The following is a 26,772-nucleotide window of genomic DNA, read 5'->3' as shown; positions in this document are numbered from 1 at the left end:
TGTGACTCTGAAGTGCTGTACTGTGTTTGTAAGTTTTCTCCCCAACAAACACAACAATGTCGATTAAACGCACCGTCAAAGGCTCCTGTGGGTCACTTTGGTTTCATTCTCTAATACTGGACTTATTTTTCTACGAAGGTTTGAACTCTGAGAGACTTTAAACAAGAGAGGAAAGTGTGAAAATGTTCATGCCTGTCTGAGAAAAGTGCATAAAGTGTGTAGTGGGGGGTTTCACAGCCTTAAAACATCCATAATAATTGTAAAAAATAAAGCTGGCTACTTGGCGGATTTCACCTATTGCGGGCTATTTTTAGAACGTAACTCCCGCCATAAACGAGGGACCGCTGCACTTCTTACTGTATTGTATTCAATATGCTGACACAAACACTGTACTGTAATTTACGTGCTTAACTATACGCGTCTCTAAAGAGTGTTAATACAGGCCACAATACCTCTCTAGATTTCTTCTGAAGCTCCTCGGCATCATTTTTCAGTTTCTCCTCCTTTTCAAGGTCAGTTAGGGCTTTCTTCAAGTCATCAGCTTCTCTCGTGCTCTGCAGCCTCTGTTTCTCCAGCTTCTGCGCGACGATTTCTGTCATATGTTTTTCAGTCTCTTGAAGGCGACTTTTTGCGCCATCTGCTTGCTCCTTGAATTTCTTTGCCTCCGCTTCAGCTTTAGCTTGAGCATCGCTGAGCTCTTTAACCTTCAGTTTGAGTTTCTCTGCTTCAGCTGCAACTTCAAACTGCCTCTTTCGCTCGGCTTCCAGGGATTTCTGGAGATCCTCTGTCACCTTATCAAGGCGCTGTTGGATCTGTTGTTTGTCCTCCAAAAGTTTTTTAGCTTTTTCCTGTGCCTGGTCCTTCTGTTTCTGGAGTTCCTCTGCTTCAGCTCTCAGTTTTGTAGCCTCTTGGATGGCCTGCATTTTCTCTTGTAGCATTTTCTCTGCAAGTGACCTCTGTTCAGCCAAGTTAGACTCAGCAATCTGCCTTTGTCTGGCAGCTTCCTCTGCGAGCCTCTTCATCTTCTCTGCTTCCTCTGCAAGTGATTTCTGTGTACCGTCTTGGTTCTTCTGCATGAGGCGCCGGTTTTCTTCCTCGATTTTGAGCTTGAGCCTCAGAAGCTCTTCCATCTGGATCTTAACTTTTGACAACTCGTCCTCCACCTGTGCCTTTTGCTTGACAGCATCATTTAGTTCAGCCTTAACTCGCTGAAGCTCCTCTTCCAACACCTTCTTCTGCTTCTCAGTTTCGTCCAGCTGAAGTTTAATCAGTGTCCGTTCCTTCTCAGCCTGTGACTTCTGCTTAAGTGCTTGTTCTGCCTCTTTTTTGAGCTCGGCCATCTCTGCATCAGCCCGCTGCTTCTGCTTTAGGGCTGCTTGTTCAGCTGCAGCTCGCGTAGAGGCCTCTTCCTCTGCTTCTTTTCTCCGTTTCTCTGCATCTGCCTGATCTTTGGCCTGTTTAGAGGCTTCTTCTCCTGCAGCTTTCTTCAGCTTTTCAGCCTTTTCGGCTTTTTGGAAGAACAAGGCAGCCTTTTTCTCAGCTTTCTCAGCAGCTTCTGCAAGTGTCTTAGTCTTAGTGAATTTATCTTTAAGCTTCTCCTGAGCAAGGCCACCTTCTTTATTCTTACTGAGAACATCTTGTGTTTTCTGCTCTGCAGCACTGCATTTTTGTGCTGCCTCTTTGGCTACAGTGACCAGCTTTTCTGCCTCTTTCTCAGCTTGCTCTTTCTCCTTATTTGCTTCTTCAGCTTTCTTTTTGAGGCGTTCGACTTCCTCCTGAGCAACTTTGCATTGACGAGCTGCCCCCTCTTTGGGTGCAGTTATCCTCTTCACCTTCTCCTCGGCCTCTTTTCTCTTCTTCTCTTCCTCTACAGAAAGCTTTTTCAGTTTGTCTGCCTGTTTTTCAGCCCTATGTTTGCCCTTCTCAGTCCCATTTGCAGTATCCTTCAGTTTCTGTAGTTCACCCTCTAAATCTGACTTCTCTTTTGAGGGCTTCTCAAAGTTGATTCTGATGATACAAATCTCCTCTTTGAGCTTCTTCTTCTCCGGCAATGTTGGTTCCACGATAGTTTTTTGTCTCTCCAGCTCAGAGTCAGATGAGCGCTTAAGGTGTGTGATTTTCTCCTCAATCTCTTGCTTATGCTGAGCAGCTTGGTTCTCCAGCAGCTTCCTTTGATAAGCTTCCTCCTCAGCTTTTCTCTTTAGTCTTTCATTCTCTGCTTCTTTAGCTTTGAGGGCGATCTCTGCTTCAGCCCCTTTTTGTTTTTTTGCAGCCTCATCCACAGTTACCTGAGGTTTCTTCCTGTCCTCGTCCATGAGCTTACGTTGACGTTCTAGTTCATCTTTAAGAGCCTTGGCCTTGTTTACTTCCTCCTCAAACTGCTTCTCAAGCTTCTTTTTCTCATCTTCAACAGCTTTTTGTCTTTTCAACAGCACCTCTTTCTCAGTGAGGAAACATTGCTCAAGTCTGGCTTTCTGCTCTTCAATTTGCGCTTGTTGGGCATTTTCCATCTGTTAAGACACAAATTCAGAAAAAAGGCTCTAGACTGTTAGTGAAATACCACTTATTAATAAATGTATCTGAAATATTTGAAGAAATAACTCAGTATATCTATATATTTCAAATATCAATAACATTTTCGTGTCTGTATGAAGCTACAGTTAGCAGTTAGTTAACTTAGCTTCACATCAACAAAGGCTACTGCTAATCTAGCTTTGTCCAATAAAAACAACATCCAGCACCTTAAAAATATGATCTAGCATGTTAAATATAATCTAGTTAAGACAGTGACAAAGAGAAAATACATTGTTGGGGAACAAATAACAGCTATGCTAAGCTCACCGTCTCAAAGCTTTTGCTTTATATTTAGCACCTACAGCATCAGTGCTCCATTTGATAAACACTCTGCAATTATATAAGTTGAACTACAGTGGTCCCTCGCTATGACGTGGTTCACCTTTCGTGGTCTTGCTGTTTCACAGGTTTATTTTTTTGTAATTTTACATGCTTTTCTTTCTTTTTTTTACAGCGCATTGTGTCCTGATTGGCTGTAGACCATTGTCAATCAACCTCGTGCCGTGTCTCCTGTACAGTACAGAATGCGTTTAGCTTGTCAAATTTACATAAATCTTCAATCGCCAGCAGTGTGACTCTGAAGTGCTGTACTGTGTTTGTAAGTTTTCTCCCCAACAAACACAACAATGTCGATTAAACTCACCGTCAAAGGCTCCTGTGGGTCACTTTGGTTTCATTCTCTAATACTGGACTTATTTTTCTACAAAGGTTTGAACTCTGAGAGACTTTAAACAAGAGAGGAAAGTGTGAAAATGTTCATGCCTGTCTGAGAAAAGTGCATAAAGTGTGTAGTGGGGGGTTTCACAGCCTTAAAACATCCATAATAATTGTAAAAAATAAAGCTGGCTACTTGGCGGATTTCACCTATTGCGGGCTATTTTTAGAACGTAACTCCCGCCATAAACGAGGGACCGCTGCACTTCTTACTGTATTGTATTCAATATGCTGACACAAACACTGTACTGTAATTTACGTGCTTAACTATACGCGTCTCTAAAGAGTGTTAATACAGGCCACAATACCTCTCTAGATTTCTTCTGAAGCTCCTCGGCATCATTTTTCAGTTTCTCCTCCTTTTCAAGGTCAGTTAGGGCTTTCTTCAAGTCATCAGCTTCTCTCGTGCTCTGCAGCCTCTGTTTCTCCAGCTTCTGCGCGACGATTTCTGTCATATGTTTTTCAGTCTCTTGAAGGCGACTTTTTGCGCCATCTGCTTGCTCCTTGAATTTCTTTGCCTCCGCTTCAGCTTTAGCTTGAGCATCGCTGAGCTCTTTAACCTTCAGTTTGAGTTTCTCTGCTTCAGCTGCAACTTCAAACTGCCTCTTTCGCTCGGCTTCCAGGGATTTCTGGAGATCCTCTGTCACCTTATCAAGGCGCTGTTGGATCTGTTGTTTGTCCTCCAAAAGTTTTTTAGCTTTTTCCTGTGCCTGGTCCTTCTGTTTCTGGAGCTCCTCTGCTTCAGCTCTCAGTTTTGTAGCCTCTTGGATGGCCTGCATTTTCTCTTGTAGCATTTTCTCTGCAAGTGACCTCTGTTCAGCCAAGTTAGACTCAGCAATCTGCCTTTGTCTGGCAGCTTCCTCTGCGAGCCTCTTCATCTTCTCTGCTTCCTCTGCAAGTGATTTCTGTGTACCGTCTTGGTTCTTCTGCATGAGGCGCCGGTTTTCTTCCTCGATTTTGAGCTTGAGCCTCAGAAGCTCTTCCATCTGGATCTTAACTTTTGACAACTCGTCCTCCACCTGTGCCTTTTGCTTGACAGCATCATTTAGTTCAGCTTTAACTCGCTGAAGCTCCTCTTCCAACACCTTCTTCTGCTTCTCAGTTTCGTCCAGCTGAAGTTTAATCAGTGTCCGTTCCTTCTCAGCCTGTGACTTCTGCTTAAGTGCTTGTTCTGCCTCTTTTTTGAGCTCGGCCATCTCTGCATCAGCCCGCTGCTTCTGCTTTAGGGCTGCTTGTTCAGCTGCAGCTCGCGTAGAGGCCTCTTCCTCTGCTTCTTTTCTCCGTTTCTCTGCATCTGCCTGATCTTTGGCCTGTTTAGAGGCTTCTTCTCCTGCAGCTTTCTTCAGCTTTTCAGCCTTTTCGGCTTTTTGGAAGAACAAGGCAGCCTTTTTCTCAGCTTTCTCAGCAGCTTCTGCAAGTGTCTTAGTCTTAGTGAATTTATCTTTAAGCTTCTCCTGAGCAAGGCCATCTTCTTTATTCTTACTGAGAACATCTTGTGTTTTCTGCTCTGCAGCACTGCATTTTTGTGCTGCCTCTTTGGCTACAGTGACCAGCTTTTCTGCCTCTTTCTCAGCTTGTTCTTTCTCCTCATTTGCTTCTTCAGCTTTCTTTTTGAGGCGTTCGACTTCCTCCTGAGCAACTTTGCATTGACGAGCTTCCCCCTCTTTGGGTGCAGTTATCCTCTTCACCTTCTCCTCGGCCTCTTTTCTCTTCTTCTCTTCCTCTACAGAAAGCTTTTTCAGTTTGTCTGCCTGTTTTTCAGCCCTATGTTTGCCCTTCTCAGTCTCATTTGCAGTATCCTTCAGTTTCTGTAGTTCACCCTCTAAATCTGACTTCTCTTTTGAGGGCTTCTCAAAGTTGATTCTGATGATACAAATCTCCTCTTTGAGCTTCTTCTTCTCCGGCAATGTTGGTTCCACGATAGTTTTTTGTCTCTCCAGCTCAGAGTCAGATGAGCGCTTAAGGTGTGTGATTTTCTCCTCAATCTCTTGCTTATGCTGAGCAGCTTGGTTCTCCAGCAGCTTCCTTTGATAAGCTTCCTCCTCAGCTTTTCTCTTTAGTCTTTCATTCTCTGCTTCTTTAGCTTTGAGGGCGATCTCTGCTTCAGCCCCTTTTTGTTTCTTTGCAGCCTCATCCACAATTACCTGAGGTTTCTTCCTGTCCTCGTCCATGAGCTTACGTTGACGTTCTAGTTCATCTTTAAGAGCCTTGGCCTTGTTTACTTCCTCCTCAAACTGCTTCTCAAGCTTCTTTTTCTCATCTTCAACAGCTTTTTGTCTTTTCAACAGCACCTCTTTCTCAGTGAGGAAACATTGCTCAAGTCTGGCTTTCTGCTCTTCAATTTGCGCTTGTTGGGCATTTTCCATCTGTTAAGACACAAATTCAGAAAAAAGGCTCTAGACTGTTAGTGAAATACCACTTATTAATAAATGTATCTGAAATATTTGAAGAAATAACTCAGTATATCTATATATTTCAAATATCAATAACATTTTCGTGTCTGTATGAAGCTACAGTTAGCAGTTAGTTAACTTAGCTTCACATCAACAAAGGCTACTGCTAATCTAGCTTTGTCCAATAAAAACAACATCCAGCGCCTTAAAAATATGATCTAGCATGTTAAATATAATCTAGTTAAGACAGTGACAAAGAGAAAATACATTGTTGGGGAACAAATAACAGCTATGCTAAGCTCACCGTCTCAAAGCTTTTGCTTTATATTTAGCACCTACAGCATCAGTGCTCCATTTGATAAACACTCTGCAATTATATAAGTTGAACTACAGTGGTCCCTCGCTATGACGTGGTTCACCTTTCGTGGTCTTGCTGTTTCACGGGTTTATTTTTTTGTAATTTTACATGCTTTTCTTTCTTTTTTTTACAGCGCATTGTGTCCTGATTGGCTGTAGACCATTGTCAATCAACCTCGTGCCGTGTCTCCTGTACAGTACAGAATGCGTTTAGCTTGTCAAATTTACATAAATCTTCAATCGCCAGCAGTGTGACTCTGAAGTGCTGTACTGTGTTTGTAAGTTTTCTCCCCAACAAACACAACAATGTCGATTAAACGCACCGTCAAAGGCTCCTGTGGGTCACTTTGGTTTCATTCTCTAATACTGGACTTATTTTTCTACGAAGGTTTGAACTCTGAGAGACTTTAAACAAGAGAGGAAAGTGTGAAAATGTTCATGCCTGTCTGAGAAAAGTGCATAAAGTGTGTAGTGGGGGGTTTCACAGCCTTAAAACATCCATAATAATTGTAAAAAATAAAGCTGGCTACTTGGCGGATTTCACCTATTGCGGGCTATTTTTAGAACGTAACTCCCGCCATAAACGAGGGACCGCTGCACTTCTTACTGTATTGTATTCAATATGCTGACACAAACACTGTACTGTAATTTACGTGCTTAACTATACGCGTCTCTAAAGAGTGTTAATACAGGCCACAATACCTCTCTAGATTTCTTCTGAAGCTCCTCGGCATCATTTTTCAGTTTCTCCTTCTCCTTTTCAAGGTCAGTTAGGGCTTTCTTCAAGTCATCAGCTTCTCTCGTGCTCTGCAGCCTCTGTTTCTCCAGCTTCTGCGCGACGATTTCTGTCATATGTTTTTCAGTCTCTTGAAGGCGACTTTTTGCGCCATCTGCTTGCTCCTTGAATTTCTTTGCCTCCGCTTCAGCTTTAGCTTGAGCATCGCTGAGCTCTTTAACCTTCAGTTTGAGTTTCTCTGCTTCAGCTGCAACTTCAAACTGCCTCTTTCGCTCGGCTTCCAGGGATTTCTGGAGATCCTCTGTCACCTTATCAAGGCGCTGTTGGATCTGTTGTTTGTCCTCCAAAAGTTTTTTAGCTTTTTCCTGTGCCTGGTCCTTCTGTTTCTGGAGCTCCTCTGCTTCAGCTCTCAGTTTTGTAGCCTCTTGGATGGCCTGCATTTTCTCTTGTAGCATTTTCTCTGCAAGTGACCTCTGTTCAGCCAAGTTAGACTCAGCAATCTGCCTTTGTCTGGCAGCTTCCTCTGCGAGCCTCTTCATCTTCTCTGCTTCCTCTGCAAGTGATTTCTGTGTACCGTCTTGGTTCTTCTGCATGAGGCGCCGGTTTTCTTCCTCGATTTTGAGCTTGAGCCTCAGAAGCTCTTCCATCTGGATCTTAACTTTTGACAACTCGTCCTCCACCTGTGCCTTTTGCTTGACAGCATCATTTAGTTCAGCTTTAACTCGCTGAAGCTCCTCTTCCAACACCTTCTTCTGCTTCTCAGTTTCGTCCAGCTGAAGTTTAACCAGTGTCCGTTCCTTCTCAGCCTGTGACTTCTGCTTAAGTGCTTGTTCTGCCTCTTTTTTGAGCTCGGCCATCTCTGCATCAGCCCGCTGCTTCTGCTTTAGGGCTGCTTGTTCAGCTGCAGCTCGCGTAGAGGCCTCTTCCTCTGCTTCTTTTCTCCGTTTCTCTGCATCTGCCTGATCTTTGGCCTGTTTAGAGGCTTCTTCTCCTGCAGCTTTCTTCAGCTTTTCAGCCTTTTCGGCTTTTTGGAAGAACAAGGCAGCCTTTTTCTCAGCTTTCTCAGCAGCTTCTGCAAGTGTCTTAGTCTTAGTGAATTTATCTTTAAGCTTCTCCTGAGCAAGGCCATCTTCTTTATTCTTACTGAGAACATCTTGTGTTTTCTGCTCTGCAGCACTGCATTTTTGTGCTGCCTCTTTGGCTACAGTGACCAGCTTTTCTGCCTCTTTCTCAGCTTGTTCTTTCTCCTTATTTGCTTCTTCAGCTTTCTTTTTGAGGCGTTCGACTTCCTCCTGAGCAACTTTGCATTGACGAGCTGCCCCCTCTTTGGGTGCAGTTATCCTCTTCACCTTCTCCTCGGCCTCTTTTCTCTTCTTCTCTTCCTCTACAGAAAGCTTTTTCAGTTTGTCTGCCTGTTTTTCAGCCCTATGTTTGCCCTTCTCAGTCTCATATGCAGTATCCTTCAGTTTCTGTAGTTCACCCTCTAAATCTGACTTCTCCTCAAAGTTGATTCTGATGATACAAATCTCCTCTTTGAGCTTCTTGGTTGGTTCCACGATAGTTTTTTGTTTTTTTGTTTTTTGTCTCTCCAGCTCAGAGTCAGATGAGCGCTTAAGGTGTGTGATTTTCTCCTCAATCTCTTGCTTATGCTGAGCAGCTTGGTTCTCCAGCAGCTTCCTTTGATAAGCTTCCTCCTCAGCTTTTCTCTTTAGTCTTTCATTCTCTGCTTCTTTAGCTTTGAGGGCGATCTCTGCTTCAGCCCCTTTTTGTTTCTTTGCAGCCTCATCCACAATTACCTGAGGTTTCTTCCTGTCCTCGTCCATGAGCTTACGTTGACGTTCTAGTTCATCTTTAAGAGCCTTGGCCTTGTTTACTTCCTCCTCAAACTGCTTCTCAAGCTTCTTTTTCTCATCTTCAACAGCTTTTTGTCTTTTCAGCAGCACCTCTTTCTCAGTGAGGAAACATTGCTCAAGTCTGGCTTTCTGCTCTTCAATTTGCGCTTGTTGGGCATTTTCCATCTGTTAAGACACAAATTCAGAAAAAAGGCTCTAGACTGTTAGTGAAATACCACTTATTAATAAATGTATCTGAAATATTTGAAGAAATAACTCAGTATATCTATATATTTCAAATATCAATAACATTTTCGTGTCTGTATGAAGCTACAGTTAGCAGTTAGTTAACTTAGCTTCACATCAACAAAGGCTACTGCTAATCTAGCTTTGTCCAATAAAAACAACATCCAGCGCCTTAAAAATATGATCTAGCATGTTAAATATAATCTAGTTAAGACAGTGACAAAGAGAAAATACATTGTTGGGGAACAAATAACAGCTATGCTAAGCTCACCGTCTCAAAGCTTTTGCTTTATATTTAGCACCTACAGCATCAGTGCTCCATTTGATAAACACTCTGCAATTATATAAGTTGAACTACAGTGGTCCCTCGCTATGACGTGGTTCACCTTTCGTGGTCTTGCTGTTTCACGGGTTTATTTTTTTGTAATTTTACATGCTTTTCTTTCTTTTTTTTTTTACAGCGCATTGTGTCCTGATTGGCTGTAGACCATTGTCAATCAACCTCGTGCCGTGTCTCCTGTACAGTACAGAATGCGTTTAGCTTGTCAAATTTACATAAATCTTCAATCGCCAGCAGTGTGACTCTGAAGTGCTGTACTGTGTTTGTAAGTTTTCTCCCCAACAAACACAACAATGTCGATTAAACGCACCGTCAAAGGCTCCTGTGGGTCACTTTGGTTTCATTCTCTAATACTGGACTTATTTTTCTACGAAGGTTTGAACTCTGAGAGAGTTTAAACAAGAGAGGAAAGTGTGAAAATGTTCATGCCTGTCTGAGAAAAGTGCATAAAGTGTGTAGTGGGGGGTTTCACAGCCTTAAAACATCCATAATAATTGTAAAAAATAAAGCTGGCTACTTGGCGGATTTCACCTATTGCGGGCTATTTTTAGAACGTAACTCCCGCCATAAACGAGGGACCGCTGCACTTCTTACTGTATTGTATTCAATATGCTGATACAAACACTGTACTGTAATTTACGTGCTTAACTATACGCGTCTCTAAAGAGTGTTAATACAGGCCACAATACCTCTTTAGATTTCTTCTGAAGCTCCTCGGCATCATTTTTCAGTTTCTCCTCCTTTTCAAGGTCAGTTAGGGCTTTCTTCAAGTCATCAGCTTCTCTCGTGCTCTGCAGCCTCTGTTTCTCCAGCTTCTGCGCGACGATTTCTGTCATATGTTTTTCAGTCTCTTGAAGGCGACTTTTTGCGCCATCTGCTTGCTCCTTGAATTTCTTTGCCTCCGCTTCAGCTTTAGCTTGAGCATCGCTGAGCTCTTTAACCTTCAGTTTGAGTTTCTCTGCTTCAGCTGCAACTTCAAACTGCCTCTTTCGCTCGGCTTCCAGGGATTTCTGGAGATCCTCTGTCACCTTATCAAGGCGCTGTTGGATCTGTTGTTTGTCCTCCAAAAGTTTTTTAGCTTTTTCCTGTGCCTGGTCCTTCTGTTTCTGGAGCTCCTCTGCTTCAGCTCTCAGTTTTGTAGCCTCTTGGATGGCCTGCATTTTCTCTTGTAGCATTTTCTCTGCAAGTGACCTCTGTTCAGCCAAGTTAGACTCAGCAATCTGCCTTTGTCTGGCAGCTTCCTCTGCGAGCCTCTTCATCTTCTCTGCTTCCTCTGCAAGTGATTTCTGTGTACCGTCTTGGTTCTTCTGCATGAGGCGCCGGTTTTCTTCCTCGATTTTGAGCTTGAGCCTCAGAAGCTCTTCCATCTGGATCTTAACTTTTGACAACTCGGCCTCCACCTGTGCCTTTTGCTTGACAGCATCATTTAGTTCAGCTTTAACTCGCTGAAGCTCCTCTTCCAACACCTTCTTCTGCTTCTCAGTTTCGTCCAGCTGAAGTTTAACCAGTGTCCGTTCCTTCTCAGCCTGTGACTTCTGCTTAAGTGCTTGTTCTGCCTCTTTTTTGAGCTCGGCCATCTCTGCATCAGCCCGCTGCTTCTGCTTTAGGGCTGCTTGTTCAGCTGCAGCTCGCGTAGAGGCCTCTTCCTCTGCTTCTTTTCTCCGTTTCTCTGCATCTGCCTGATCTTTGGCCTGTTTAGAGGCTTCTTCTCCTGCAGCTTTCTTCAGCTTTTCAGCCTTTTCGGCTTTTTGGAAGAACAAGGCAGCCTTTTTCTCAGCTTTCTCAGCAGGTTCTGCAAGTGTCTTAGTCTTAGTGAATTTATCTTTAAGCTTCTCCTGAGCAAGGCCATCTTCTTTATTCTTACTGAGAACATCTTGTGTTTTCTGCTCTGCAGCACTGCATTTTTGTGCTGCCTCTTTGGCTACAGTGACCAGCTTTTCTGCCTCTTTCTCAGCTTGTTCTTTCTCCTTATTTGCTTCTTCAGCTTTCTTTTTGAGGCGTTCGACTTCCTCCTGAGCAACTTTGCATTGACGAGCTGCCCCCTCTTTGGGTGCAGTTATCCTCTTCACCTTCTCCTCGGCCTCTTTTCTCTTCTTCTCTTCCTCTACAGAAAGCTTTTTCAGTTTGTCTGCCTGTTTTTCAGCCCTATGTTTGCCCTTCTCAGTCTCATTTGCAGTATCCTTCGGTTTCTGTAGTTCACCCTCTAAATCTGACTTCTCTTTTGAGGGCTTCTCAAAGTTGATTCTGATGATACAAATCTCCTCTTTGAGCTTCTTCTTCTCCGGCAATGTTGGTTCCACGATAGTTTTTTGTCTCTCCAGCTCAGAGTCAGATGAGCGCTTAAGGTGTGTGATTTTCTCCTCAATCTCTTGCTTATGCTGAGCAGCTTGGTTCTCCAGCAGCTTCCTTTGATAAGCTTCCTCCTCAGCTTTTCTCTTTAGTCTTTCATTCTCTGCTACTTTAGCTTTGAGGGCGATCTCTGCTTCAGCCCCTTTTTGTTTCTTTGCAGCCTCATCCACAGTTACCTGAGGTTTCTTCCTGTCCTCGTCCATGAGCTTACGTTGACGTTCTAGTTCATCTTTAAGAGCCTTGGCCTTGTTTACTTCCTCCTCAAACTGCTTCTCAAGCTTCTTTTTCTCATCTTCAACAGCTTTTTGTCTTTTCAACAGCACCTCTTTCTCAGTAAGGAAACATTGCTCACGTCTGGCTTTCTGCTCTTCAATTTGCGCTTGTTGGGCATTTTCCATCTGTTAAGACACAAATTCAGAAAAAAGGCTCTAGACTGTTAGTGAAATACCACTTATTAATAAATGTATCTGAAATATTTGAAGAAATAACTCAGTATATCTATATATTTCAAATATCAATAACATTTTCGTGTCTGTATGAAGCTACAGTTAGCAGTTAGTTAACTTAGCTTCACATCAACAAAGGCTACTGCTAATCTAGCTTTGTCCAATAAAAACAACATCCAGCGCCTTAAAAATATGATCTAGCATGTTAAATATAATCTAGTTAAGACAGTGACAAAGAGAAAATACATTGTTGGGGAACAAATAACAGCTATGCTAAGCTCACCGTCTCAAAGCTTTTGCTTTATATTTAGCACCTACAGCATCAGTGCTCCATTTGATAAACACTCTGCAATTATATAAGTTGAACTACAGTGGTCCCTCGCTATGACGTGGTTCACCTTTCGTGGTCTTGCTGTTTCACGGGTTTATTTTTTTGTAATTTTACATGCTTTTCTTTCTTTTTTTTACAGCGCATTGTGTCCTGATTGGCTGTAGACCATTGTCAATCAACCTCGTGCCGTGTCTCCTGTACAGTACAGAATGCGTTTAGCTTGTCAAATTTACATAAATCTTCAATCGCCAGCAGTGTGACTCTGAAGTGCTGTACTGTGTTTGTAAGTTTTCTCCCCAACAAACACAACAATGTCGATTAAACGCACCGTCAAAGGCTCCTGTGGGTCACTTTGGTTTCATTCTCTAATACTGGACTTATTTTTCTACGAAGGTTTGAACTCTGAGAGACTTTAAACAAGAGAGGAAAGTGTGAAAATGTTCATGCCTGTCTGAGAAAAGTGCATAAAGTGTGTAGTGGGGGGTTTCACAGCCTTAAAACATCCATAATAATTGTAAAAAATAAAGCTGGCTACTTGGCGGATTTCACCTATTGCGGGCTATTTTTAGAACGTAACTCCCGCCATAAACGAGGGACCGCTGCACTTCTTACTGTATTGTATTCAATATGCTGACACAAACACTGTACTGTAATTTACGTGCTTAACTATACGCGTCTCTAAAGAGTGTTAATACAGGCCACAATACCTCTCTAGATTTCTTCTGAAGCTCCTCGGCATCATTTTTCAGTTTCTCCTCCTTTTCAAGGTCAGTTAGGGCTTTCTTCAAGTCATCAGCTTCTCTCGTGCTCTGCAGCCTCTGTTTCTCCAGCTTCTGCGCGACGATTTCTGTCATATGTTTTTCAGTCTCTTGAAGGCGACTTTTTGCGCCATCTGCTTGCTCCTTGAATTTCTTTGCCTCCGCTTCAGCTTTAGCTTGAGCATCGCTGAGCTCTTTAACCTTCAGTTTGAGTTTCTCTGCTTCAGCTGCAACTTCAAACTGCCTCTTTCGCTCGGCTTCCAGGGATTTCTGGAGATCCTCTGTCACCTTATCAAGGCGCTGTTGGATCTGTTGTTTGTCCTCCAAAAGTTTTTTAGCTTTTTCCTGTGCCTGGTCCTTCTGTTTCTGGAGCTCCTCTGCTTCAGCTCTCAGTTTTGTAGCCTCTTGGATGGTCTGCATTTTCTCTTGTAGCATTTTCTCTGCAAGTGACCTCTGTTCAGCCAAGTTAGACTCAGCAATCTGCCTTTGTCTGGCAGCTTCCTCTGCGAGCCTCTTCATCTTCTCTGCTTCCTCTGCAAGTGATTTCTGTGTACCGTCTTGGTTCTTCTGCATGAGGCGCCGGTTTTCTTCCTCGATTTTGAGCTTGAGCCTCAGAAGCTCTTCCATCTGGATCTTAACTTTTGACAACTCGTCCTCCACCTGTGCCTTTTGCTTGACAGCATCATTTAGTTCAGCTTTAACTCGCTGAAGCTCCTCTTCCAACACCTTCTTCTGCTTCTCAGTTTCGTCCAGCTGAAGTTTAACCAGTGTCCGTTCCTTCTCAGCCTGTGACTTCTGCTTAAGTGCTTGTTCTGCCTCTTTTTTGAGCTCGGCCATCTCTGCATCAGCCCGCTGCTTCTGCTTTAGGGCTGCTTGTTCAGCTGCAGCTCGCGTAGAGGCCTCTTCCTCTGCTTCTTTTCTCCGTTTCTCTGCATCTGCCTGATCTTTGGCCTGTTTAGAGGCTTCTTCTCCTGCAGCTTTCTTCAGCTTTTCTGCCTCTTTCTCAGCTTGCTCTTTCTCCTCATTTGCTTCTTCAGCTTTCTTTTTGAGGCGTTCGACTTCCTCCTGAGCAACTTTGCATTGACGAGCTGCCCCCTCTTTGGGTGCAGTTATCCTCTTCACCTTCTCCTCGGCCTCTTTTCTCTTCTTCTCTTCCTCTACAGAAAGCTTTTTCAGTTTGTCTGCCTGTTTTTCAGCCCTATGTTTGCCCTTCTCAGTCTCATTTGCAGTATCCTTCAGTTTCTGTAGTTCACCCTCTAAATCTGACTTCTCTTTTGAGGGCTTCTCAAAGTTGATTCTGATGATACAAATCTCCTCTTTGAGCTTCTTCTTCTCCGGCAATGTTGGTTCCACGATAGTTTTTTGTCTCTCCAGCTCAGAGTCAGATGAGCGCTTAAGGTGTGTGATTTTCTCCTCAATCTCTTGCTTATGCTGAGCAGCTTGGTTCTCCAGCAGCTTCCTTTGATAAGCTTCCTCCTCAGCTTTTCTCTTTAGTCTTTCATTCTCTGCTTCTTTAGCTTTGAGGGCGATCTCTGCTTCAGCCCCTTTTTGTTTCTTTGCAGCCTCATCCACAATTACCTGAGGTTTCTTCCTGTCCTCGTCCATGAGCTTACGTTGACGTTCTAGTTCATCTTTAAGAGCCTTGGCCTTGTTTACTTCCTCCTCAAACTGCTTCTCAAGCTTCTTTTTCTCATCTTCAACAGCTTTTTGTCTTTTCAACAGCACCTCTTTCTCAGTGAGGAAACATTGCTCAAGTCTGGCTTTCTGCTCTTCAATTTGCGCTTGTTGGGCATTTTCCATCTGTTAAGACACAAATTCAGAAAAAAGGCTCTAGACTGTTAGTGAAATACCACTTATTAATAAATGTATCTGAAATATTTGAAGAAATAACTCAGTATATCTATATATTTCAAATATCAATAACATTTTCGTGTCTGTATGAAGCTACAGTTAGCAGTTAGTTAACTTAGCTTCACATCAACAAAGGCTACTGCTAATCTAGCTTTGTCCAATAAAAACAACACCCAGCGCCTTAAAAATATGATCTAGCATGTTAAATATAATCTAGTTAAGACAGTGACAAAGAGAAAATACATTGTTGGGGAACAAATAACAGCTATGCTAAGCTCACCGTCTCAAAGCTTTTGCTTTATATTTAGCACCTACAGCATCAGTGCTCCATTTGATAAACACTCTGCAATTATATAAGTTGAACTACAGTGGTCCCTCGCTATGACGTGGTTCACCTTTCGTGGTCTTGCTGTTTCACGGGTTTATTTTTTTGTAATTTTACATGCTTTTCTTTCTTTTTTTTTTTACAGCGCATTGTGTCCTGATTGGCTGTAGACCATTGTCAATCAACCTCGTGCCGTGTCTCCTGTACAGTACAGAATGCGTTTAGCTTGTCAAATTTACATAAATCTTCAATCGCCAGCAGTGTGACTCTGAAGTGCTGTACTGTGTTTGTAAGTTTTCTCCCCAACAAACACAACAATGTCGATTAAACGCACCGTCAAAGGCTCCTGTGGGTCACTTTGGTTTCATTCTCTAATACTGGACTTATTTTTCTACGAAGGTTTGAACTCTGAGAGAGTTTAAACAAGAGAGGAAAGTGTGAAAATGTTCATGCCTGTCTGAGAAAAGTGCATAAAGTGTGTAGTGGGGGGTTTCACAGCCTTAAAACATCCATAATAATTGTAAAAAATAAAGCTGGCTACTTGGCGGATTTCACCTATTGCGGGCTATTTTTAGAACGTAACTCCCGCCATAAACGAGGGACCGCTGCACTTCTTACGGTATTGTATTCAATATGCTGACACAAACACTGTACTGTAATTTACGTGCTTAACTATACGCGTCTCTAAAGAGTGTTAATACAGGCCACAATACCTCTCTAGATTTCTTCTGAAGCTCCTCTACATCATTTTTCAGTTTCTCCTTCTCCTTTTCAAGGTCAGTTAGGGCTTTCTTCAAGTCATCAGCTTCTCTCGTGCTCTGCAGCCTCTGTTTCTCCAGCTTCTGCGCGACGATTTCTGTCATATGTTTCTCAGTCTCTTGAAGGCGACTTTTTGCGCCATCTGCTTGCTCCTTGAATTTCTTTGCCTCCGCTTCAGCTTTAGCTTGAGCATCGCTGAGCTCTTTAACCTTCAGTTTGAGTTTCTCTGCTTCAGCTGCAACTTCAAACTGCCTCTTTCGCTCGGCTTCCAGGGATTTCTGGAGATCCTCTGTCACCTTATCAAGGCGCTGTTGGATCTGTTGTTTGTCCTCCAAAAGTTTTTTAGCTTTTTCCTGTGCCTGGTCCTTCTGTTTCTGGAGCTCCTCTGCTTCAGCTCTCAGTTTTGTAGCCTCTTGGATGGTCTGCATTTTCTCTTGTAGCATTTTCTCTGCAAGTGACCTCTGTTCAGCCAAGTTAGACTCAGCAATCTGCCTTTGTCTGGCAGCTTCCTCTGCGAGCCTCTTCATCTTCTCTGCTTCCTCTGCAAGTGATTTCTGTGTACCGTCTTGGTTCTTCTGCATGAGGCGCCGGTTTTCTTCCTCGATTTTGAGCTTGAGCCTCAGAAGCTCTTCCATCTGGATCTTAACTTTTGACAACTCGTCCTCCACCTGTGCCTTTTGCTTGACAGCATCATTTAGTTCAGCTTTAACTCGCTGAAGCTCCTCTTCCAACACCTTCTTCTGCTTCTCAGTTTCGTCCAGCTGAAGTTTAACCAGTGTCCGTTCCTTCTCAGCCTGTGACTTCTGCTTAAGTGCTTGTTCTGCCTCTTTTTTGAGCTCGGCCATCTCTGCATCAGCCCGCTGCTTCTGCTTTAGGGCTGCTTGTTCAGCTGCAGCTCGCGTAGAGGCCTCTTCCTCTGCTTCTTTTCTCCGTTTCTCTGCATCTGCCTGATCTTTGGCCTGTTTAGAGGCTTCTTCTCCTGCAGCTTTCTTCAGCTTTTCAGCCTTTTCGGCTTTTTGGAAGAACAAGGCAGCCTTTTTCTCAGCTTTCTCAGCAGCTGTTTTGTGCTGGGAGGTGTTCAGACCCTGAGCCAATTTTAACACTCTCTGAGCATCATCAGCGAGCTCATTGAGGAAGTAATTCAGAGCTTTGTAGGTTGTGATGAATGAGAGGCTCATTGATGCTACAATTCCAAACACTGGAATCCATCTGGTTGCTTCCTCTGCTGCCATTGATGAAACTATGTCTGCAGCTGAGATCAACAACTTCAGGATTAGTTCTTTGGTTACGTTTTCTGCAGAAAGTTTTGATTTAATGACAGCCCTCAGATCATCGTATTGAACTTCTGATCTGGCAGCAAGTCTCTTCAGAGATGACTTATCAAGACCAAACCCAGCGACATATTTTGAAACAACTGCAACCATCAAGCGAAGATCCAGAGCAGCAGAAAGTCCAGGAACTGGAACCCCTGCTGCAGCTGCAGACAGAATAGAGTAGTATTTTATTTTACACTGAAAAGCTTTTTTCTTCTTGTTGATGACCTCCAGGTTGATGTTGGGCAGGGCAAACAGCAGAGCATCTCTCTTGTGTGCAGGAAGTTCTCTCTCTAAAGTCTCATGTAAGAGAGAGAAATCGTACAGGTGGAGCTCAAAGCTGGACACCAGGAAGACCTGTGGAGACTTGATGCCTTGTTCCTGAAGACCTGAGTTATAATAGATACAGCATGATGATGAGTTTATGGTCGAGAATCAACAGGATTAGCAGAGTCATCCCTGCATTGAAATTTCTCTAGTTTTTTCTGCCGTGCAGAGTATGGGATGATGGACACACCAATTAACTTCACTTAATGATAGAGGATTTAATAGGACACTCACCTTGAATGCAGTTTTCCTTCATTTTTTTAAGAGTACTTTCTTCGCTGAAGTCTCGTTTTCTTTTGTCAGCTCGTATATCGTTGTCAATCTTTGAGCGAACAAAGTAGAACTTCTTCCCCATTGGGTGAATCTCCTTTGCAAATTTCACATCATTTTCCATGAAGCGAGTGTCTGACATGATGATGAAGAAGTCAAACTTCTCAAATGCAACACGTTCCAGGTACTTGTCAGCTGGAAAATTTGGGGTACCAAGTCCAGGAAGATCCCAGAATTTAACATTGGGATAATTTGGATTTTGGTATGCTTTAACTTCCATGGTGGTTTCTGTAAAACCAGTAGGAGCAGCTCCCTCATCTTTGTTGTCTAAGCTTCTGAAGGCATTGATAAAGGTGCATTTATCAGCTCCAGAGTCCCCTGTGATGGCGATATTTAATGGCACAGTATCATCCATGCTCATCTTTAAATTCAAGAAGAAAAAGTATTAAAAAAATCCCTGCATTATCTGCAAGTAAAGAAGATATGTATGTAGAAATCAGCTTGAATTTATCATCATGATGTACTCATCCAACAGATGAAGTCAGATTTATCAAAACATTGCAAAATATCTTTAAAATTTACATCATACTTCAGACATAAGTTTCACTCTAATCAGTCTCACTCTTTAGAGAAAACGTTATGTACTCAATTCAATTCAATGTTATTTATACAGCGCCAAATCAGTTGCCTCAGGGCGCTTTATATTGTTCAGTAGATCCTACAATAGCAGATACAGAGAAAAACCCAACAATCATATAACCCCCTATGAGCAGCACTTTGGCGACAGTGGGAAGGAAAAACTCCCTTTTAACAGGAAGAAACCTCCAGAACCAGGCTCAGGGAGGGGCGGGGCCATCAGCTGTGATTGGTTGGGGTGAGAGAAGGAAGACAGGATAAAGACATGCTGTGGAAGAGAGACAGAGGTTAATAACAGATATGATTCAATGCAGAGAGGTCTGTTAATACATAGTGAGTGAGAAAGGTGACTGGAAAGGAAAAACTCAATGCATCATGGGAATCCCCCGGCAGCCTACATCTATTGTAGCATAACTAAGGGAGGATTCAGGGTCACCTGGTCCAGCCCTAACTATATGCTTTAGCAAAAAGGAAAGTTTTAAGCCTAATCTTAAAAGTAGAGATAGTGTCTGTCTCCTGAATCCAAACTGGAAGCTGGTTCCACAGAAGAGGGGCCTGAAAACTGAAGGCTCTGCCTCCCATTCTACTTTTAAATACTCTAGGAACAACAAGTAGGCCTGCAGAGCGAGAGCGAAGTGCTCTAATAGGGTGATATGGTACTACAAGGTCATTAAGATAAGATGGGGCCTGATTATTTAAGACCTTGTATGTGAGGAGCAGGATTTTGAATTCAATTCTGGATTTAACAGGAAGCCAATGAAGGGAAGCCAAAACAGGAGAAATATGCTCTCTCTTTCTAGTCCCTGTCAGTACTCTTGCTGCAGCATTTTGGATTAACTGAAGGCTTTTCAGGGAGTTTTTAAGACTTCCTGATAATAATGAATTGCAGTAGCCCAGCCTGGAAGTAATAAATGCATGAACTAGTTTTTCAGCGTCACTCTGAGACAGGATATTTCTAATTTTAGAGATGTTGCACAAATGGAAGAACGCAGTCTTACATATTTGTTTAATATGTGCGTTGAAGGACATGTCCTGGTCAAAAATGACTCCAAGGTTCCTCACAGTGTTACTGGAGGCCAAGGTAATGCCATCCAGAGTAAGAATCTGGTTAGATACCATATTTCTAAGCTTTTCAGCGCCGAGTACAATGACCTCAGTTTTATCTGAATTAAGAAGCAGAAAGTTAGTGGCCATCCAAGTCTTTATGTCTTTAAGACATTTCTGCAGTTTAACTAATTGGTGTGTGTTATCTGGCTTCATGGACAGATAGAGCTGGGTGTCATCTGCATAGCAGTGTAAATGTATGCTATGTCTTCTAATGATGCTGCCTAAGGGAAGCATGTATAATGTAAACAGAATTGGTCCTAGCACTGAACCCTGTGGAACTCCATAATTAACCTCAGTGTGTGAAGAGGACTCTCCATTTACATGCACAAACTGGAGTCTATTAGATAGATATGATACAAACCACTGCAGTGCAATACCTGTAATACCTACAGCATGTTCTAATCGCTCTAATAGGATATTATGGTCAACAGTATCGAACGCTGCACTAAGGTCAAGAAGGACAAGCACAGAGATGAGTCCACTGTCAGAGGCCATAAGAAGATCATTTGTAACCTTCACTAAAGCTGTTTCTGTGCTGTGATGAGCTCTGAAACCTGACTGAAACTCTTCAAATAAACCATTCCTCTGCAGATGATCTGTTAGCTGTTTGACAACTACTCTTTCGAGGATTTTTGATATGAAAGGAAGGTTGGAGATTGGCCTATAATTAGCTAAGACTGCTGGGTCTAGAGATGCTTTTTGAGTAAAGGTTTAACTACAGCCAGCTTGAAGGCCTGTGGTACATAGCTGATTATTAGAGATAGGTTGATCATATTTAAGATCGAAGAATTAATTAATGGCAGGACTTCTTTGAGCAGTTTTGTAGGAATGGGGTCTAAAAGACACGTTGATGGTTTGGAGGAAGTAATTATTGAAGTTAACATGTTCAAAGCTGCCAAATATGTTCACTGACAAACTGCACCATCTGCAGGAGAGAGAAAAATAACTGCTGACAGATGTGGAAGAATGAGTGAGTGGAGTCCTTAAACTTCTTGATTCAATTAACACTAGAAGTGGGGATAATTGACCTCTTTGCAATTTAAAATCGCACATCTGTGTTAAATTAAAACCCCATCATTTCATATTTCATTACTTTTCCTAAATAGTGTTTATTCATCATGTATTGAATTTTTTGAATTAGTGAATTAGTGGATTTCATGGTGAACGTCGAGGACATGAGCTCCTCTCCTGTGCTGCAGTGGTAAGATGCTGTTACTGAGGATGCTCTGTTTAAAGATGCCTCTCTCCTGCAGATGGTGCAGTTTGTCAGTGGACATATTCAGCACCTTTGAACATGTGACTTCTTGTAAATCAGCTGTTTTACAGATGCTGCTGTGGTCAAGAAGACTCACTGACTGAATTATTTGAGCCATGCTGACCTCAAACAGAATAAGATAAAGATGTTCACATCACTAAACTATCATCTCATACTGCAGACTAGATTGACTAGAACATTGTAGAATAATGTTAAAAGTTTCTCCTCTTTTTCAAGCTGGTCAATATTTTGAGACACGTTGAAATAGAATACTGAACATTAAAAGATTGATTGACAAGCTAAAATCTCATTGTTATGTTTTCCATTCAATTTTTTTATGACCTATTCCTATTAAAGGGTTCTCTAATGACAATTCAAAACAATAATATATTGATAATCTAGATTGTTTAGATAATAGATTTGTTTTTTTCTAAAACACAGTCATTTGATGTTACTGTATAATATGACGATGTTATTTGTGTAATATATGGATGTAGTGTTTACTTTATCAACTCTGTACTGGATTGTGTCATTAGGTAATGTAATGTAATGCCCTGTATAAATGCACCACAATATTCAAGGTACCACAGGCTTGAACGTAAAGTAAAAGTAAAAAGTAAAATTTTATTTATATAGCACATTTCTAGATAAAAGATCACAAAGTAATTCACAAGGTATAAAACAAAAACAGTCAAAAGTTAACAAAATGCAATTCTAAAAAGTTGTGTTTTTAGCTGTTTTTTTTTTTTTAAGTAATCACTGAGTCTGCAGATCTTAAGTTCTGAGGAAGAGAGTCCACAGTCTGGCGGCCACAGTAGCAAAAGCTCTATCACCCTTGGTTTTCAGTCTTGTATACTGAATAACAAGTAGGCCCTGTTCACAAGACCTCAGGGACCTACTCGGGGCATAGGGCTGTAAAAGTTCAGTGATGTACGCTGGTGCTTGTCCTTGAAGAGCTTTAAATGAACCTTGTGGCACACCATAGGACAGGGACGTGGAAGATGACCTGTACTTAGAGACCGCCTCAGAAAAGTATCGTTCATAGAGATATGAGGAAAACCACTCTAAGGCAGATCCAGATACACGAACCCAGTATTTCAGCCTTTCAAGCAAAATATAATGGTCAACAGTGTCAAAGGCTGACGTGAGGTCCAACATTAGGAGTACAGAACACTTTCCTGCATCGTTTTGCATCAGGATGTCATTGGAAACTCTAAGAAGGGCTGTTTCAGTAGAATGAGCTCTACGAAAGCCAGACTGGAATTTGTCAAAGATATTATGTTTGTCTAAAACTGCTGTAAGCTGCTTAGCCACAACCTTCTCTAGTATCTTAGCAATTAACAGTATTTTTGAGATTGGTCTGTAATTGCTAGTGAGAGATGGGTCCAGCATAGGCTTTTTTAACAGGGGGTGTATAACAGCAGTTTTAAAATAAGCAGGGACTTTACCAGATCCCAGTGAGGTGTTAACTATGGTGAGCACACAGGGACCAATAGAGTGGAAGACATTTTTGAATAACGATGCGGGTAAAATGTCGAGTGAACAGGAGGATGCTTTTGTTGCATTAACTATTTTTTCCAGCTCTGATAGTGAGATGGGTAAAAAGCTTTCTAAAATGACAGGCCGAGCTGGCGTAGGAACGGACAATGCAGATGCTGATGGGGACAATTTTTTCCTTACTGTCACGGCGAGTGAGATGAGCCGTGTGGAAAATAAAGGAGGATCCAAACGCAGGCACTTGTACAGGTGTGAGGGTGGTTTATTAAACACAAAAAAAGGAAATGGACAAACGGAGCAAAGCCTAAACTAAACTGGGAACAAACTGACTATAGAACACGAACCTAGACATGAATGAGAGCGGGCGGAAACAGATGACGGTAGACTGCAGGGAAACACACAGATGAAGCAGGGTGGAAACACAGACGGACCAGCAACTACAAACACAGAAGACACGACTTAAATACACTCAGAAAATCACAGGGAGATTACACACAGGTGGGAGACACAGCTGGGAATCATTAACGGGACGAGAGGTAAAACTGAACACACTCACATGAGACACAGACCTTCACAATAAAACAGGAACAAGAAACCATCACACTAAGACGCAGACTCGACATTGAGAGACAGACAGAAAATGACACATGGAACTAGACATACTAAGCAGACACAACCGAAGAGCAAATCCTAAACATGAAACCCTAATAATAAACATAATCGACATCATCAACACAACAAGAGAACAAGAAAACAATCCCTGATGGAAAATTAAACCAAAACATTATGAACTCAAAATACTGGGTAGAAACTGACCCAGAACCGTGACACTTACATTACTATTTTTTTCTAGAAAGGAAAGAAATGTTTTACAGTCTTCATTAGAAGAAATAATGGCAGCAGGTGGAGCAGGAGTAATAATATCAGTAAGATATTACTGATATCGAGGGCCTACAGTACATACCGGTGAGCTCTTCTTTTTTTTAATATGATAATAGGTCAGGCATGTCCAAAGTCTGGCCCAGATTTCAAGTGGCCCACAGCTTCAGTCTAATTATGTATAATTTATGGCTCACTTTCTAAGTCTGAATAAATAAATCATGACTTTAAAGGTGTAATTCCTTTTTTTCTTCTACTTGCGCCTGTGCTGCAAGCCCGCCCTTCTCTGCTCATTTCTGCCATGGCGACTGTACAAAAAAAGAGAAAGGTTGATGGTGAGGGCCGCCGCTTTCAGAAGCGGTGGGAATTGCAGTATTTTTTTTACTGAAAATCAAGGCAATTGTGTTTGCCTGATTTGTAAAGAGACTGTTGCCTTGTTTAAGGATTTTAACATTATTTCTTGCAGCAAGTGAACTTCCAGTTGTGCAATCTTCCAGTAGATGTGAAAAACTTTGGCTTCCTGAAAGGTCTTGTAAAAGTCAAGCGCAAAATTCACTTTAAAAAAAAAACTTTATTGATAACAGAACACTTTTCATTACTTATAACTCCTGTTTAAATGTTTATCAGGCAAAGATATTGCAAACTCATGGAAATTTAGGGTATTCTATACAGTTTGTTCAATGTTGTCTGACTCTAAAGACACAATTCAGCCTTTCATTTATACCTGGAGAGTTGTAAATGCTTGCCTGGGTGTCTTTTATTTAGGTACATTTCTATTTTAAAAATAAAGGTAATTGTGATTATTAAAATTGTTCTTCATTATATTTTCATGTAACTTTGTTATGGAAAAAAAGTCAAAAGGAACCATTGGCCCCCAGGCATCTTCACTTTATAAAATTTGGCCCTCTTTGCAAAAAGTTTGGACACACCTGTAGTAGATGAAGCAGTGGCTCTCTGAACTCTGACTCATGTGTTTCTTCGGAAGCTCTTTTTTCATCTAGTGTTGCCAAGGAAAATCGCTATTGGCTGTCGTAAAAGTCGCTAGAAGTCGCTATATGGCGTCATTGCCTAATTTGCATGATTGGTCATGCTAATGTAATTGTAACACACGCTGTAGGAGAGAGAAATAACATTGGAAGAGGCATAAAGTCAGTAAAAAACACCCAAAATGCGTTTAGAATATATTTAGAAATATAAATTAAGTTTCTTTTAGCAGTTATTGTTTTTTTAATGTCACAATTCCAACCCTCCTCCTTTATCCGTGGCTTGGGACCGGCAAAAGTGACCCGAAACAGGCACTCTGTTGGACTTTTTGTATGGGTGTATGTGTGTGCGCCTGCGCTAATGTTCATAGCAAACCTCACCGGACTTCTTCAGTCCATATCGGATGTACAAAATTGGGTTAAGGCTCTGCAAGGACATCCGATTTCTACTTTTGCAATGATTGGAATGATGTATTTTAATGCACTGCTTTATTTTAGACGAAGAAAAATGAACATTTACACCTGCTTCTGACCTGCTTTACTATCATGTTAGGCGCAGCGGCTTCGCTTATGCGCAATTCATTTGCAGTTTTGGACGCGTTGGGGTGAAAATTACCTGCTATGACAGCAGCTGGGGGCGACTGCTGTGAGGACTATCCGCCGCCTGTGAGTGCTTTGGCACAGGCGAGGTGCCCACGGCAGCACCCGCTGCTTGTTGAGAGTAAGAGCGATACGCGCTTTCACGTCAAAGAGTTGTCATAAGTCTCCAATAACACCAGAAAAAGTCGCCAGATTTGTGGTTAGTCGCTTTTTATTAAAATAAAGTCGCTAAGTGGGTCTGAAAACTCGCTAAATATAGCGACAAAGTCGCTAAGTTGGCAACACGCGCTTCCATCTGCTCTGCTCCTGCCGCTTCAGTCTCACTGTTTTTCAGAAAGATGTTCATAAACATCTCTAATGTGTGTTCACATAAAGAAAAATCTTCACACTTAATATCCATGTGTTCAAATTAAGATCAGATGGAGAGTCATTAAATTTTTCACAGAGACAGAAACTGGAAAGACTCACCAAATGATGGAGTTTATCTGCATGCTGTGATTGAGTGATAACAGGTTGGAGGTCGGTCTGCACACAGTAGAGTCCTGTAGCTGCTGCTCCTGTTTCGGACCCGGTCACCCCACCTATACTTGTCTTTTAGCTCCGCCCCCTGAATGAATTAAAAGTGAAACTGGTTAAAACACTGAATGTGTGAGTGATGCAGCTGCTGAGATCAGGGCTGATCAGAGGGTGGGCAGGGGGAATGAAATGAATATGTTCACTGTCAAACTGCGCCATCTGCAGGAGGGAAACATCTTTACACAGAGCATCAGGAGGATGAACAAGCACAAATGGGGTGTCCAAATTCATGGGCTGCATTCTCCAGGCTGTCCAAATTCTTAGACAAATGCGTCCTCTTTTTCCCCGAATTTGAAGGATGGGTCGGGTGTGTCCTTTGTGGCCGACCATATCCCAGAATTCATAGCGCAGCCCAGCCAAACTCCAGTTTCCAACAATGGCGGCCACTACTAAGTTTTAATATTACTCTTATTATTCTTTCTGGGTCACAAAATAAACTTTAACATATTTTCAGGCGAGAAAGTAGCTGTGTAAACATCAAATATCTGCTCGGTTTATCAAGATATCGCATATTTGCAAAAGTGTTCCGACGTTTTCGGAGAAGTCTGTTACCCACCAGCTCGATAGCTGACCGAGAGCTCGAGGGTCACTGAAGCTGCCGAGAACGGCACAACTCCCGGCACATCATTTTCAGACCATCGCGGTCTTCTGAGATATGAGACCAGAATAGCTAAAGCAGAATAAAAGAGAGAGCCGAAAGCCTTGGAAATTTGAAGGCTTCCAAGGATGAAGAGGATTTTATAAAAAGAGGGAAGACTGTTCCAGAGTCTCGGGGCGGCAATGAAGAAAGCCTTTTTCACCTGAACTGGGAGCGTGGAACTAATAAAAGCATCTGACTGGAGGAGCGCAGAGTTTGAGTGGGTAGGTGCAGGCTAAGGAGATAAGGACAAACATAAAGCAGAGATGTGTTTCTGTTAGAGGAGTTAATTTGTGGAATAGTTATGACAGTGATTTAAAAAGGTGTAGCTCATTTTCCTTGTTTAAAAACATGTTTAAAAATAGAGTATTAGAAAAATATATAAATCAAGAATGAAAAGAGCAAAAATAATAAACTGAAACTCTTGGTTGTTTTGCTTTGATTATTTTAATGAAATTGCATTTAATGTAGTTGCTCATCTAAGGTGGAAAGTTTTTTTGTTTTGTTTTTTGTTTTTTGTTTGTTTGCTTTGTTTTATTCTTTGCTTTGAGCCCTGTGTACAGGAGCTGCATGCTAAAAGATCTTTTGTTAAAAAGGGTTGGCGTAATAAGCAAATGCTTCAGCCAATACCTTTTGATTAGCCTTGTCTCGTGCTTTCTTGCTTTATGGTAAATCTTTATT

General features: G+C 42.0%; 2 protein-coding genes across 2 annotated transcripts in view; both read right to left on the bottom strand.

The window, feature by feature from the left end:
- The window catches only part of LOC146495633 (uncharacterized), a 183,512-nt gene extending 165,176 nt beyond the window's left edge, over nucleotides 1-18,336 (bottom strand). The window contains exons 1-7 of the mRNA XM_085144247.1: nucleotides 17,886-18,336; nucleotides 15,966-17,713; nucleotides 13,278-14,876; nucleotides 10,134-10,292; nucleotides 6,741-7,154; nucleotides 3,597-5,654; nucleotides 453-2,510 (exon numbers count right to left, since the gene is read on the bottom strand). Coding sequence (XP_085000373.1) covers nucleotides 453-2,510; nucleotides 3,597-5,654; nucleotides 6,741-7,154; nucleotides 10,134-10,292; nucleotides 13,278-14,876; nucleotides 15,966-17,713; nucleotides 17,886-18,336 — 8,487 coding nt within the window. The remainder of the gene's footprint in view (nucleotides 1-452; nucleotides 2,511-3,596; nucleotides 5,655-6,740; nucleotides 7,155-10,133; nucleotides 10,293-13,277; nucleotides 14,877-15,965; nucleotides 17,714-17,885) is intronic.
- The window catches only part of LOC146495631 (interferon-inducible GTPase 5-like), a 143,388-nt gene that overhangs the window by 39,795 nt on the left and 76,821 nt on the right, over nucleotides 1-26,772 (bottom strand). The window lies entirely within an intron of this gene.

This window comes from Neolamprologus multifasciatus, chromosome 19 (genome assembly GCF_963576455.1).
Source record: "Neolamprologus multifasciatus chromosome 19, fNeoMul1.2, whole genome shotgun sequence".
Lineage (NCBI taxonomy): Eukaryota > Metazoa > Chordata > Actinopteri > Cichliformes > Cichlidae > Neolamprologus > Neolamprologus multifasciatus.
This window is presented reverse-complemented; position numbering and strand designations above follow the sequence as displayed.